Source organism: Leptodactylus fuscus, chromosome 6 (assembly GCF_031893055.1).
Source record: "Leptodactylus fuscus isolate aLepFus1 chromosome 6, aLepFus1.hap2, whole genome shotgun sequence".
In the NCBI taxonomy this organism is placed as follows: domain Eukaryota; kingdom Metazoa; phylum Chordata; class Amphibia; order Anura; family Leptodactylidae; genus Leptodactylus; species Leptodactylus fuscus.
The window spans coordinates 21236601-21251046 of record NC_134270.1 but is presented as its reverse complement, the minus strand read 5'-3'; the positions used below and the strand labels follow the sequence as shown (position 1 = coordinate 21251046).

The 14446-nt window shown below is 42.6% G+C and overlaps 1 protein-coding gene across 4 annotated transcripts in view; it reads left to right on the top strand.

Moving 5' to 3' along the window:
• Positions 1–13488, top strand: part of SPAG9 (sperm associated antigen 9) — a 42943-nt gene extending 29455 nt beyond the window's left edge. For 2 of the 4 annotated variants that reach the window (XM_075279433.1, XM_075279436.1), the window contains 13 exons: positions 127–298; positions 1580–1801; positions 1929–2115; positions 2215–2340; positions 3091–3171; positions 4611–4678; positions 4914–5062; positions 6771–6942; positions 7219–7332; positions 7846–7884; positions 8933–9109; positions 9186–9329; positions 9525–13488. In XM_075279433.1, the coding sequence (XP_075135534.1) occupies positions 127–298; positions 1580–1801; positions 1929–2115; positions 2215–2340; positions 3091–3171; positions 4611–4678; positions 4914–5062; positions 6771–6942; positions 7219–7332; positions 7846–7884; positions 8933–9109; positions 9186–9329; positions 9525–9643 (1770 nt within the window). In that variant the 3' untranslated portion in view covers positions 9644–13488. The remainder of the gene's footprint in view (positions 1–126; positions 299–1579; positions 1802–1928; positions 2116–2214; positions 2341–3090; positions 3172–4610; positions 4679–4913; positions 5063–6770; positions 6943–7218; positions 7333–7845; positions 7885–8932; positions 9110–9185; positions 9330–9524) is intronic. The other 2 variants (XM_075279434.1, XM_075279435.1) reach the window with 2 other exon arrangements.
• The last annotated feature ends 958 nt before the right edge of the window (positions 13489–14446 follow it).

The window sequence follows — 14446 nt, the reverse complement described above, 5'->3', positions numbered from 1 at the left end:
TGATGCTGCTTTGTACAGTCACCACTGAACAGGGACACTCATACACCTGACCACCAGGAGGTGCTGTTCTCCATTTGACCTCTCATTGCCTAAAAATACCAGACAAGATTCCTTGTAATTGTGCAGGTGCAGCAGAAAGAGCTGAGACATCAGGATGAGCTATCCAGCCTGGTATGGATTTGCACCAGTACCCACTCCTCAACGAAGGTCATCATTGTAGATGCCAATGACCCAGGAAACATGCTGGACAGCTTTATCGTCTGCAACTCCCATGTACTATGCATCTCAAGTGTGCCAGGTGAGGTGGTCTCTAATGATGCAATGTCTCACTTCTGAGCATTAGTTACAATGTAGCAGTGCAGTCTGTTTAGCTGATGGAAGATTGTTTACACTTGAAGCAAAGTAGTCAGCTCACCTAAAAGGCTGCGTTCGCACAGGGTACAGGATGGCGTATTTTGGTCCTGATTTTGATGCAGGAATCCGTGTCAGAATAGGACCAAAATGCGCCTGCCGCAGCTTCCGACTATCGCGGCTTCCCACTCTGGAGCAGGCCCAAATAAATGGGCCTAGTCTGGAGGTTGCTGCCGCGAATCAGCTGTGGAAATCCGCCTGAAGAAAGGGCAGCTCGCTTCTTTTTCTGTGAGCGGGAACGTAGCGCTCACGGAAAAAAGGAAGCTAGCGGTCTGCATAGACCTCTATTGTGAGGGGGCGGATTCTGACGTGGATTCAGCGCCAAAATCCGCCCCCTCTTATCCCGTGTGAAGGAGCCCAAAGAGTCTACTTGGTCCGTCTCTGATACACCGTCCAAGCACAGCAGTGATCCAGCACTTCATTAAAAGTTTAGCATTTTGTTAGTAAGCCATTAACATGTGTACATCTGTGTGTGTAATATATATATATATATATATATATATATATATATATATATATATATAATCACACACACACTCTCTGCAGGAAATAATTATTTGATCCGCTGCTGATTTTGTAAGTTTGCCTATTGACAAAAACATGAACAGTCTCTAATTTTAAAAAGGACCTTTCATGGGTTTGGGCATAGGCAGTTCTATATACTGCTGGAAAGCCGACAGTGCGCTGAATTCAGCGCACTGTTGGCTTTCCCGATCTGTGCCCCGGGTAAAGAGCTATCGGTGCCGGTATCGTAGCTCTTTACAGTCAGAAGGGCTTTCCTGACAGTCTGTAAGGTACGTCCTTCTCCACAGCAGCGCCTATAGTGCTATACAGTGTGAGCGGGGAGGACAAGTATTATCAGGAGGGGAGGGGGCGTTGTACTCAAACATAATACACTGATATTGCTTTAACCTTATGCCTTATAATGATGATTTCATCTTCAAGTTGCTTAACTGTTCACATTGACAGCCATTTTGACCAGGGGTGTCCAAACTTTTGCATGCCACTGGATTTTAATGGTTTACTAATAAAATGATGGACTTTTAACAAAGTGCTGGATCACTGCTGCGTTTGGGTTGTTTACACTTGATTTACCTGTAACAAGCTCTTAGCTGGGGAAACAAGACTAGGTTCACATACAGAAATTGATCACTTATTATAATTATAGGAGTAATGGAGACGGACTATCCTACAGGAGACTCCTCAAAGCTGGATGCAGACTCGGCTCAGACAGACAAGTCCTCCTTATCAGAGAGCCTGGTAAGCAGCAGCTCCTCGGGTGACCAGGGCATCTCTGGTGTCAGAGTGACCACTGCCTCCACTGAAGACACAGAGCCCATTGTATGCCAAACTCCAAGTGTTATCTCTCCAGAGGCAGAGAGTAATCCAGGTAGGTGGTATAGCTCTGGAGGACCTGCTGTACCTGGGGTGGTGTTTGCACCACATCCCACAATGGTTATAGTTGGGGTAAGCATGTCTCTTTAACCTATCCTGAATTATTCTTCATGTTTGTCCAGACTCCACCAGTCCAGAGTTAGATGATAACGTTCCAACAGCAGAGGAGGCCACAGAGGCTACTGAAGCAGGTGACAGCCCTACAGAAGACGTGGCCGACATTACACAGGCAGGGATCTATACAGAACATGTGTTCACTGACCCACTGGGTGTACAAAACACGACTGATGACACCACTGGACAGGCCAGGTAAGGTTTAAGTGACCATATTTTATTGCCTAAGTGTTTTTTGTAGATGGGATGCTGCATGAAAGATGAATGCTGTTATTGAGCAGTCTGTTCCCTCAGCAGTGAGTCTGACCTGTACAAAGATGGAGTGGCCACACTGCCCACCGAGCAGGACCTGATGAGAGAGGAGGCACAAAAGATGAACAGCCTCCTACCAACCATGTGGCTGGGGGCACAGAATGGACAGTAAGTACCCCCACAACCTGCCTCTTACCGGAGTGTCCATTCATCACTGGGGGGCGCTGCTCCTGCTGATCTGATGTGATCAGGTAATACAGCAGAAGCTTCAAAGGAGTTGAGGACCCCCTGTTCTTTGCTGTTTAACGCTGTGAATGCCATGGTCAGTGCTGATGATGGCATTCAAGGAAAGGGACTGAGGGAGACCCCGTTTTTCGCCCATATCTAACCCGGAGTCCACTAAAGGACCCCTGGTCATGTCCCTCTTGCTAGGGTATACTAAATATACATCTATGTATATGTAGGAGCCATATTTTCTCTCTTATATTTACTCATAAAGTGCAACTTATCCTTCTTAAACATAATGCCTCCTACAGCTACATTGAACATACAATGAAAAAGTCATGTCTGCTGGAATTAATAAAAAAAAAAAAAAGTTTAGTTTATTTTCTTAATTTAGAAGGTTCTTCAAAGATCAGCTGGTGAGGGTATCTAACTGTGTGGATCCCCAGTGATCGCTATATCTAGTGCAGGAATCTGCCAACAAGTGCTCAGTTCCCCTGTAGTGTCCCTAAAGGAGGAATAAAACATGACGGTGTCCATTCTAATTGGTGAGCTGGGTGTGTGGAATACGTGAATCTGGGTCCTCCAGGTACACTGCCATTCACTAATAGGACATGACACATATGTTTGAAGACCCTTGTCAGTGTACACAGTCTCTTGTAGATGATCATTCACACTGTCACTTTACTGTTGCAGACTCTATGTACATTCATCTGTCACCCAATGGAAAAAATGTCTCCTGCAGATTAAACTGAAAGACTCCATCCTCAGCATTGTGTGAGTACAGTGGCGAATATTCAGATGGATATGGACAAGTCAACCCTCTTTGAATCTTGTTTATAAAAAAAAAAAAGTCAGGACATGGTAAAAAATCTGGTCCTTAAAAAGTCTTAAATCATTGGTAAATCCAACCTCAGATGAAGATCAGCAGATTCATTCATTCATTCATTTATCAAATCTAGGCCAAAATGCAGAAGCGTTGAGTAAAAGATGAAGTCCATCTTTACTGCTTCCATAGGACCTTAGAGAACAAGTATCAGCCTGATGCTGCTAATCTAGTCTGGATTCATTGGTCTGGAGCAGTCAGATGTGCGACACAGGGCCAAGAAGGAAAGGTATTTTTGTATAAAGAACAGAGGTGCAAAGGTGCCTCTAAATAAACCCTATGCCTTCTAGAACTTTGTCCTTTGGATAGAAGACACCAAAGGGGAGATGTGAAGAAGTGCATTATGGCCAAACATAGGAAAAAGCAAACTCAGCATATAAGTACAGACTCCTCATATCGACTGTCCAGCATGGTGATAGAGGGGGATGATTTGGGCTTGTTTTGAGTCCACAGGACCTGCATCACCTAAACTACTCCATATACCAAACTATTCTAGAGCCAAATGTGAGGCCGATACTGGGTCATGTAACAGGACAATAATCCTGAGCACAGCTGCAAATATACAACAAATAGCTGAAATAGAAAAGAATTGCAGTTTAGTGATAGCCTAGTCTGAGCCCTGAGCATCATTGTGAATGGAGCACCAGTGCGTTTATGTGATTGATGCTCCATTCACTTCTATGGGACTGCGGGTGCTGTGGGAGATTACAGTCTTGACAGTCCTTTATGTTGGTGCTATATAAATAGATGTAATTATTATTATTATTATTATTATTACTGTAAAGGAGGTTCTAGAAGCTATTGATTCATGGGAGGGACTTTGTTTTTTGGACTTAACTTTTCAGCTTTGGCCTAGTATTTGGTAACTAATGACACGGTGGAATATGCCCTGATGCATAAAAGCAGAGAATTGGATGGTGAATGCTGATTTTCTCACAATTGAACATATAGAATCACATACACTTATCTATCTATCTATCTATCTATCTATCTATCTATCTATCTAATATGCATATATGCAGAGGAGTCTCCATATATGGAGATACGTATAATCCTATACAATATCCATGTATATACATTATATGCAGAGGAATCTCTCCATATATACATATAGAATCATATACACTATTTACAGGCCTCATTTACCAATAAGATCCTATTTGCCCATATCAACCAAACACAAGCCAGCTTTCGTTTTTCCGGAGCAATTTAAGAAATAAAATCTGTGCTGTGATTGGTTGCTCTGGGTAACTAGACTGGTCTCCCTATTAGTTTTAGTCCATGGGTTTGTCTGCCCTTTGGCACTTCTATCGATTCTTCTATTTTCCAGACACGTGAAGGGCATTGTACTGGTGGCCTTAGCTGACGGGACGCTGGCGATATTCCATCGAGGTGTCGGTAAGTGTGATGTCACAGATGGTGACAGTATCACTGTCATTTCGATCTCTCCCTGATTCCTCCATCTGCAATGTATGAAGATTGCGCAGTTACCTCCCCTAATCTTAGACTGTAACAGCGCCGCCCCACAGGAGATAACAAATATCACGGACTCATTGCGGGCGAACATTGCCGCAGAATCACTGCCTAGCTCTGTGGTGGGTGAGAATATATATATCTATACTTTGATTTGCAGATGGTCAGTGGGATTTATCCAACTACCACCTGCTGGACCTGGGCCGGCCTCACCATTCCATCCGCTGTATGACGGTTGTACATGAGAAGGTCTGGTGTGGATACAGGAACAAGATCTACATTGTGCACCCCAAGTCCATGAAAATAGAGGTACAAGGCTCAGATAATTGTATGACTACCTCCCCTGCTGTAGGTTGTAATGGGGCCGGATGTCGGGTGACTCTGCACTAAACTGCTACAGTCCTATGAAAAAGTTTGGGCACCCCTATTAATCTTAATCATTTTTAGTTCTAAATATTTTGGTGTTTGCAGCAGCCATTTCAGTTTGATATATCTAATAACTGATGGACACAGTAATATTTCAGGATTGAAATGAGGTTTATTGTACTAACAGAAAATGTGCAATATGCATTAAACCAAAATTTGACCGGTGCAAAAGTATGGGCACCTCAGCAGAAAAGTGACATTAATATTTAGTAGATCCTCCTTTTGCAAAGATAACAGTCTCTAGTCGCTTCCTGTAGCTTTTAATCAGTTCCTGGATCCTGGATGAAGGGATTTTGGACAAACAATTCAAGTTCAGTTAAGTTAGATGGTCGTCGAGCATGGACAGCCCGCTTCAAATCATCCCACAGATGTTCAATGATATTCAGGTCTGGGGTCTGGGATGGCCATTCCAGAACATTGTAATTGTTCCTCTGCATGAATGCCTGAGTTGATTTGGAGCGGTGTTTTGGATCATTGTCTTGCTGAAATATCCATCCCCGGCGTAACTTCAACTTCGTCACTGATTCTTGAACATTATTCTCAAGAATCTGCTGATACTGAGTGGAATCCATGCAACCCTCAACTTTAACAAGATTCCCGATGCCGGCATTGGCCACACAGCCCCAAAGCATGATGGAACCTCCACCAAATTTTACAGTGGGTAGCATGTGTTTTTCTTGGAATGCTGTTTCTTTTTGGACGCCATGCATAACGCCTTTTTGTATGACCAAACAACTCAATCTTTGTTTCCAAAATGAAGTTGGCTTCTCCAAATGTGCTTTTTCATACCTCAGGCAACTCTATTTGTGGCGTACGTGCAGAAACGGCTTCTTTCTCATCACTCTCCCATACAGCTTCCCCTTGTGCAAAGTGCGCTGTATTGTTGACCGATGCACAGTGACACCATCTGCAGCAAGATGATGCTGCAGCTCTTTGGAGGTGGTCTGTGGATTGTCCTTGACTGTTCTCACCATTCTTCTTCTCTGCCTTTCTGATATTTTTCTTGGCCTGCCACTTCTGGGCTTAACAAGAACTGTCCCTGTGGTCTTCCATTTCCTTACTATGTTCCTCACAGTGGAAACTGACAGGTTAAATCTCTGAGACAACGTTTTGTATCCTTCCCCTGAACAACTATGTTGAACAATCTTTGTTTTCAGATCATTTGAGAGCGGGCTGTCCATGTTCGGCGACCATCAAACTTAACTGAACTTGAATTGTTTTGTAGAAAGAAATGGTCCAAAATACCTTTATCCAGGAACTGATTAAAAGCTACAGGAAGCGACTAGAGAATGTTATCTTTGCAAAAGGAGGATCTACTAAATATTAATGTCACTTTTCTGTTGAGGTGCCCATATTTTTGCACCGGTCAAATTTTGGTTTAATGCATATTGCGCATTTTCTGTTAGTACAATAAACCTCATTTCAATCCTGAAATATTACTGTGTCCATCAGTTATTAGATAGATCAAACTGAAATGGCTGCTGCAAACACCAAAATATTTAGAACTAAAAATGATTAAGATTAATAGGGGTGCCCAAACTTTTTCATAGGACTGTATATACCTTTCTTTTTTTTTTTCTTTTTCATCCAGAGATCTTTTGATGCTCATCCAAGAAAGGAGAGCCAAGTACGACAACTAGCCTGGGTTGGTGATGGCGTTTGGGTCTCCATCCGGTTGGATTCCACGCTGCGGCTCTACCATGCGCACACCTATCAGCATTTACAGGATGTCGACATTGAACCGTATGTTAGCAAAATGCTCGGTGAGTCTCAAGCCCCAGGGCACCATCTTAATCACTCCCCTGTTCCAACAAGACCTGCAAGCAGCTTCTGATCATCATGGGCCATAAACAGAATGCAAGAACTGCAGTACTGACACAGGTCAGGTAGTAACAGAAGAGCAATAGGGAAGTTGTTCATGCTGTGGTTCCTTGATTTTTTTTTGCCTTCAGTTCATGAAGCCATACAGAGAATTTAATGGCGGGCGATCTGCCATCTTTACTACTGAATTTGATCTGGTTATGTTCCTCTCTTCCCAGGCACTGGAAAGCTGGGCTTCTCCTTTGTTAGAATAACCGCACTGATGGTGTCCTGCAACCGCCTCTGGGTGGGCACCGGCAATGGCGTCATTATTTCCATACCCCTGACTGAAAGTAAGTGCCCCTCTGGGATGTTTACAGCTGTCATGCACATCACATATATTGATTTATGTCATCTATTCAGTGGGGTAGTCGGTAAATCTGTATTGGTTATCAGCCTGTGGATGTGAACTGCAATTATTTCCATCTACTGACAGCAGAGATCTTGAAAATGAGAAATGAGTATTAGGCAGCTGCAGCACATGATTACACAGTGATACAGCAGATTGGGGAGCGGGCACATATAGATCAATCTCGTTCTTCCTTGCTTTCTGTGCCTGGTGATGGCTGCTTCTTTTGCCATGGTTTTTAAGCTCTGATGAGGCGTCGACCATGTCCAGCTGTCACATATGAGGTCATGGAGGACATAAACCAACTCCTTGTGCACAGTTTATATATGGGGGTTCCTCATAAATGTAAGAACCCCAGCAGAGTCATACAAGTGAATCTTGACTGTCAGGTTCTCAAGAACGTGCTCTTCACACTTCTTCCCGTTCATTACCCCCTCCCCTTACTGTTTCACTATAGCTGTAATACTGCACCAGGGACGGTTACTTGGGTTAAGGGGTAAGTGATCACACAAAGCCTCTTCCCTCAGGCTTCACGAGTAGCCACTGGCTGTGTAGACTCACCCTCCTTGTATGTTCCTGAACATCTTCTTCTGGAAGTCTTACCCCTTCCCCCTAATTGGCAGCAATCTTATGTATTACTAAACGGCTGGGCAGTTTAGCGTCCTCATGTGTCGCAGCTAATCTTGTAGTCGCTGTCTGTACACCGGTCACCACATCATAGTCATCTGCTCTGGAGCTTCTCATCCCTGCACCGCTGTCCTCTCCGATCTTCTCCCTCTCATGGTTTCCTCATTCTAATGGATGTGACTTGTCAATCTAGCAATTCTTCAGCTAGTACAGTCCTGCAGCACTTAGAGGTCACTGGTGGTGGATGGCGATGGCTGGTGAATGATCTGAATGGTTTGAGGGAACTTGTAAGACAATATTGTGTTGCCCTCATTGAGACTCACAGGTCGCACCAGTCAGTCATGTAAAACCCCAAATGTTTCAGAATGGCCAACACTTTAAGCTAAAGTTGATCATTCTGTGCCAAGAATTGATGCAACACCTCATACGTACCAGAAGATCTAAATGGTGGAATATAAGCTCCAGCCAAAAAGTGTTTGTGATCTTCCAGGCCTGCCATAATACCAGATAATCAATCCCACCAATTCATCGTGTCCACCTCAGACCAATGGTCTCAGCTAGACACAGAATATGGTGTCCTGAGCACTGAGCTGTCAGTAACCAGTCCGGCCATCACTGGAGGTTCTAGACTGGCGTCACCTGACTGATGTGAAGAGGATTGTTCTAGGTAACTTGTAGGGCTCTAGGCTAGATAAGCAACAAGCACATTCCATCCCTTCTTTCTCCAGAATCTACGCATGCCCTTCTCATGATTTCAAGCCACGTCTTGAAATACTAAACGCTGACTATTCCCCTATTTCTAGCTCTGCTTCTAGAGGACGGTGTCATGCGTAGGGGGATAAGTAAGTGCCCCATGCTCACCTACCAAGTGTCAATTTGTGTTTTTTCTTTTTTTGTGTTTTTTTTTCATCCTTAAGCCAATAAAGCTCTGTCTGGTTCCGGAAATCGTCCAGGAAGTGTCATCCGCGTCTATGGTGACGAGAACAGCGACAAGGTCACACCGGGAACTTTCATACCGTACTGTTCTATGGCTCACGCGCAGCTATGCTTCCATGGTCACCGGGATGCAGTGAAATTCTTTGTTGCGGTGCCAGGTACTCTTTTAGTAAGATAAGTAGTGAAAGGGTTAAGTACGCAGAGCGCGACTAATGGTGCGACCTCATCTTCCAGGCCAGGTGATTCTCCCGTCCAGTTGTGGCTCTTCAGAACTGTCTGGAGACAAGGGCGCCTCCTCTCAGCAGGATGCCAACAGTGCGAATCAGAAGTTCATGCTGGTGATGAGCGGTGGAGAGGGTTACATTGACTTCCGAATGGGTAAGAACAGGAAGGGCCGTGTTTTGTGATGGCTGCTAGTCAGGTGGAAAATTTTAGTGGGCATATGACTAACTATGTACAGCGCTCTCATTATATCATAGGGGAATGATAGCGCTGTATATGGTTATTCATAATGGGTAATGTCATTGAGTGGAGCTTCCTCACATTACAGCTGCTCCGTTTTCTGATTTGCAGGTGATGATGGAACCGATTCTGAAGGTTTGGACGAGTCCCTTCAGTTTGAGCCCTCCACGGCCAAAGTGGAGCGGAGTCATCTCATAGTCTGGCAGGTTATGTGTAATGGCAATGACTGAAGCTGAGGCGCGGAGCTCCTAAACCTTGTGCATGATGTAGATAATTACTGCCATGATTCTTTATTTTTTTTTTCTATTCCCTATTCTTTTACCTGATATTTTAACACTTCAATAACTATCGGAAACACAAAAACGCGATCGTCGCAGCCTAGCAAAACACATTGGACCAAGCACTAAGTGGTTCTCTCCAAACACCATAACTACATGGACGGCCCAGTAAGTGGTCTGGTCTTAGTTTGCACTGCGGTGTAATATACACGTACGACCCCTGTATACATCATCTGTGTCACGTCTCAGCACTGAGCATCCATTAAACCACTGTACATGATCTCCACTATGGTGAAATACGGAAACTCCTGACATAATTCTCACTCCTCCTTGTTCTTTTATTCTCTAGTGATTTCTATCAGGACTACTTTTTTTTTTCAGAATTTTTTCATATTTCTTTTTTTAAATTGTTCTGCTCATCTCCTAGTCATGGAGTTGGAGTTTATGGATGGACAGGCATTCTGTTCTTGTGGCGCAGTCCATTGCCACATTGATCCTTGTTCTAGTTTAGATACAGGATGACTGTTTCCATTCCCCAAATTTTTGACTCTATTTCATATGATTGATGTGTTTTTTCAGCTGACAACCTGTATATAAAGGTGGATGTGACAAATTTGGGTATCTTATGACTAGAAATCTGTCAACCACATGTCTACCATCAGTGAGGTGACATCTAGATCTCTATATGTTTACGGGGATCACAGCTTTAGTCCCCTGCATAGGGTTACATGGTAGCTGTGTGCTACCTGTAGCCACCACTTGGAGGAGCTCACTGCATACAGATTTATATTAAGAATTCAATAATAATACTGTACCCGATAAGGTGCTGAGCTCTCCCTAGTGGAGGCTGCAGACAGACACAAGGTTATCATGGGAAACGCTGTCTGTGCAGAAAATCTGAAGCTTTAAAGGGTACGTGTCACTATGAAAATGCAGTATAATCTGCGGGCAGGGTGTTATAGAGCAGGAGGAGCTGAACAGAATGATATATTCAGTTTAACCTGTCATTTATATTCCTGCTATTTATACGCTTACAAACCATTATTGAGTCAAAGGGGCGGTCCTAACAGTGATTGACAGGTTTTTCTGTATGTACAGTCATATACGGAGGACTGTCAGTCACTGCTAGGACTTCCCACACGACTCCGTTACCGTTTCTAAGCATAGACAGAGGAGAGATATATAAACGACAGGTAATACTGAATCTTTTCCCCGAACTTTACATCGATCTGCTCAGCATCTCCTGATCTATAACATACTGCCTGCAGATTATATTACATTTTCATTGTGACAGGTTATACTTGTATTGATGTATTATATAATAAATCTGCATAAGACCCCACAAAATGACCTGATGATGAAAGGTGGACTGTCACTTTAAGGTCAACTGAAGGTTTTAAGGGGGCATCCAGCCCCATATTGATTTTTCATATCCATAGGATAAGCCATTAGTATGTGATCTGTGGGGTCTGTCTCCCGGAACCAGTACAAATCAGCTGTTCCAAGTCCCGGAAGCTGCTGTAGGACAGGGAAGCTTGTCCTAGTCAGTCACTGCTCCTAGTCAGGCAACAGCCCTGTTCTTGACATTGGTGGTTTTAGGGACATTGCATTGCTGCGCCTAATACTTGAATAGGAACGGTGCTGTAAACTCTCCCCGTCCACTTGCAGCTTCTGGAGGCTGCTAGACCAGCTGATCTGTGTGGGGTCTGGGTGTTGGATAGGTTATTAGTATGAAAAGTCTATTTGGACATAACCCCTTTAAGGAGATTAAAGGTCTCCTGATAACCTGATCGCAGTGCCCCTACGGACAGTTCTAGTGATTTGCTGTAATCTGTGGAGGAAACTGGTAACCCTGCAGCGCCACCACACGAGAAATTGTCAGCAAAATGAACAAGCAGTCCAGGTGCTGGTATAGATGTGTGGCGTGCTCCTTCCCTCCGCTGTTACTGACAAATATAGAGATGAGTTTGCAGTTCCTTCATTTTGCTGTGTATTTGATAGTGGCCATGACTCACATTTTCATTTTTTTTTTAAAACACAATTCATACCTTCCCAAAAAACCCAAATCAATATAGATATATCAGAGAAAGCCTGGACATCTGTACTGACCATAACGCGTAGATGTGTCACCACATGCTGTAAATCTAGGTCCTGTGGATGGACGAGGGTGGGGGGCACAACTATCCACACACTGATACATCACATTCTGTGCCATCTTATATCAGGTCTGTTAATATCATATTATCAAAGAAATCATTATAGGAAATGCTAGAAATATTGGAAGCAAATGTTTAAGTCTTCCCGATTTTGCTGCTAAAATATTTTTTCTTTCCTCAAAAAAATCATCTAAATTTATTTTTTTGTCCTAACATTGAGTATTGGATGTAATGTGGCCTCCAAGGGGTGTGTGTATATGTATGTGTGCGTAATATATATATATATATATATATATATATATATATATATATATATATATATTATACATACACACACACACACGCAAGCACGTGCGCGCGTCTAGTACACAAGGCCAAAATTAAAGCGCAAAACAAAACCTGAAATATTGTTTATATGTTCTGAAAAAATGAAAAAATAAATAAATAAATTCTGCCCTCCCCCACCTGTATGTGCGGAGGAATGTTGGAATAGCTGAATTTTATTGCTGTCATCAACCTAGAATGAAATGTGTATACAAAAAGTCGTCCTAGGAAGCTCCGCCCATTTATTTTTTGGTGGGGGCGAGAATGTTCTCCATTTTTTTCTTCCTTTTCCCCTCCAGGGAAGTATTGTATGACTATATCTAGCATTTTAAATTTTAATGTATTATATGTGACAGTAAGCAAATCTTTTAAGGGGTGTTTTTTGTTTTGTTTTTTCCTCTTTGATTCCTGATAGGTCAGGCTCTGCCCAGATCATTTCTGCTGCCCTCTGGTATTATCTGCTTTCTGCATCTCATTTATCAGACAAATATCAGTGTATTAACCTAAGCTACGTGCTTAAAATATATATATTTTTTAAATTACATATCAAAGTTTTGCCAAATTCCCCCCCAGAATTCCTGTCCTGACCAGCTTTTTCATGCACATTTTTAAAACTTGAGTCCTGCATTGCTGACTTGTATTTTATATATAAAATATTAGATAACTTTTTATATAAGTCTAAAGTATCCTGTAACACTAACTTGTATATATACAGTATATATCACTCGCTTCTCTGCTCACACCTACATAACTGTTTTGGGGGGTTGGTTATAAAGGATGATTTGATTGCTTTGAGTTCAAGGTTTTTTTTTTGTTTTTTAAAAAAATCTGCGGCTTATTACGATAACGGATTTTACAGCCACATCCTCCAAAAAAATAAAATAAAAATTTGATATTTATTCCACTGCAATTTTAACTGTACCAAAGGATATTACATAGGTGAGCTGCCGGCTTTACATTTCTGTTGAAGGGAGGGGGAAAAAAAAAAAGCCTGGCGTTGAAAAATGTAGGGCTATGATGTCATGGTTGCCTTGAGAAAAAAAAAAAAAAAAGTTTCATTTTCGGGTTTTTGGTTTTTTTAAACTACTCCTTTGTTTTTGCTTCTCTTTTGTGGGTATTCTTATTGACTCGCTGAGCAGCTGCCTGGCATCATAGTAACCAGCGTTAACTTGTGTGAGCCGCAACGATCATTTTGTAATGTAGGGACGTGAGTATTTATTTCCATCGTTGAACCCTCGGGGGTTAGAATGTAGCTTTGTACATGACATGTATGTGTGTAAATATCTATCTATAAATATGTATATGAAATGATTCCCAGCCACGACTTGCGCCTCTTCTTTTGGTCTCGTTTCTTAAATGTAAAAATGGGTTTAACGTTTTATTTTAAGCAGTGAATGGGAGTCTGGTCTGGAACACTAAAGGATTCTCGTCACTGAAAGTACAAAAGTGGTGACACACGGCAGAATTCGCCATTAGCAGGGGCGGCACCTTCTCCACTGCATTCATTGTCATTTGTGTAAGAAAGCTAAGAGTGGGCAAAAAAAACCCTGATACAGACAGATGACCATCTACTGACATAGAGATCAGGGTATATATTTTGTGTTCCTGCATCTGTTCACAGTTGTTAGGCTCCATTCACATCATGGTTTTTACACCTAGTGCGGAGCAGTCTTATTACTCTCCATTACTACTTTAGTCTTAATGAATTTTAAAAGTAAATCTAGTCACCCTTTGGAGATCTGAGAAGAATGGTGGATCCGGGCTTGATAAGATGTGGGCTGCTAAGACTTAAAACCAGCCATTGTGTCTACATCTGGAGCAAGCAACTGCGAATCAGCAATTGTACATCATCTTCTACTATAAGGTTGTCTTTGGCATTTTCTCAATTAGATCTTTCCTAGTAAATTTGGGTGACACATAAGGCGTCATGCACACAATTGTGTGTTCCAATGTTTGGTTCAGTTCATGACTGATCTTAATTGGTCCTAAAATACCGTAATGGAACACACTAGGATCTCACACTCTGCCTTGTGCCTGAAGCCCAGGTTGTAGTTACTACTCTGCTTATGCAATAATAAAGGGAGCATGGCTGGAGTCTCGGTTGTCAGCCATCTTTTCTAACAATTTCCACATGGGCAGGCTGAATGACTACACGTATCTCCAACAAGCTGCCTCTACAAGTCCTCACCCAGCTTTCCATCAGCTGGCTGGTTCACACAATGTGGTGGTAAAGTCTTCTAGAAACTGCTGCAGCTGTTCAGAAACAAACCTTTTA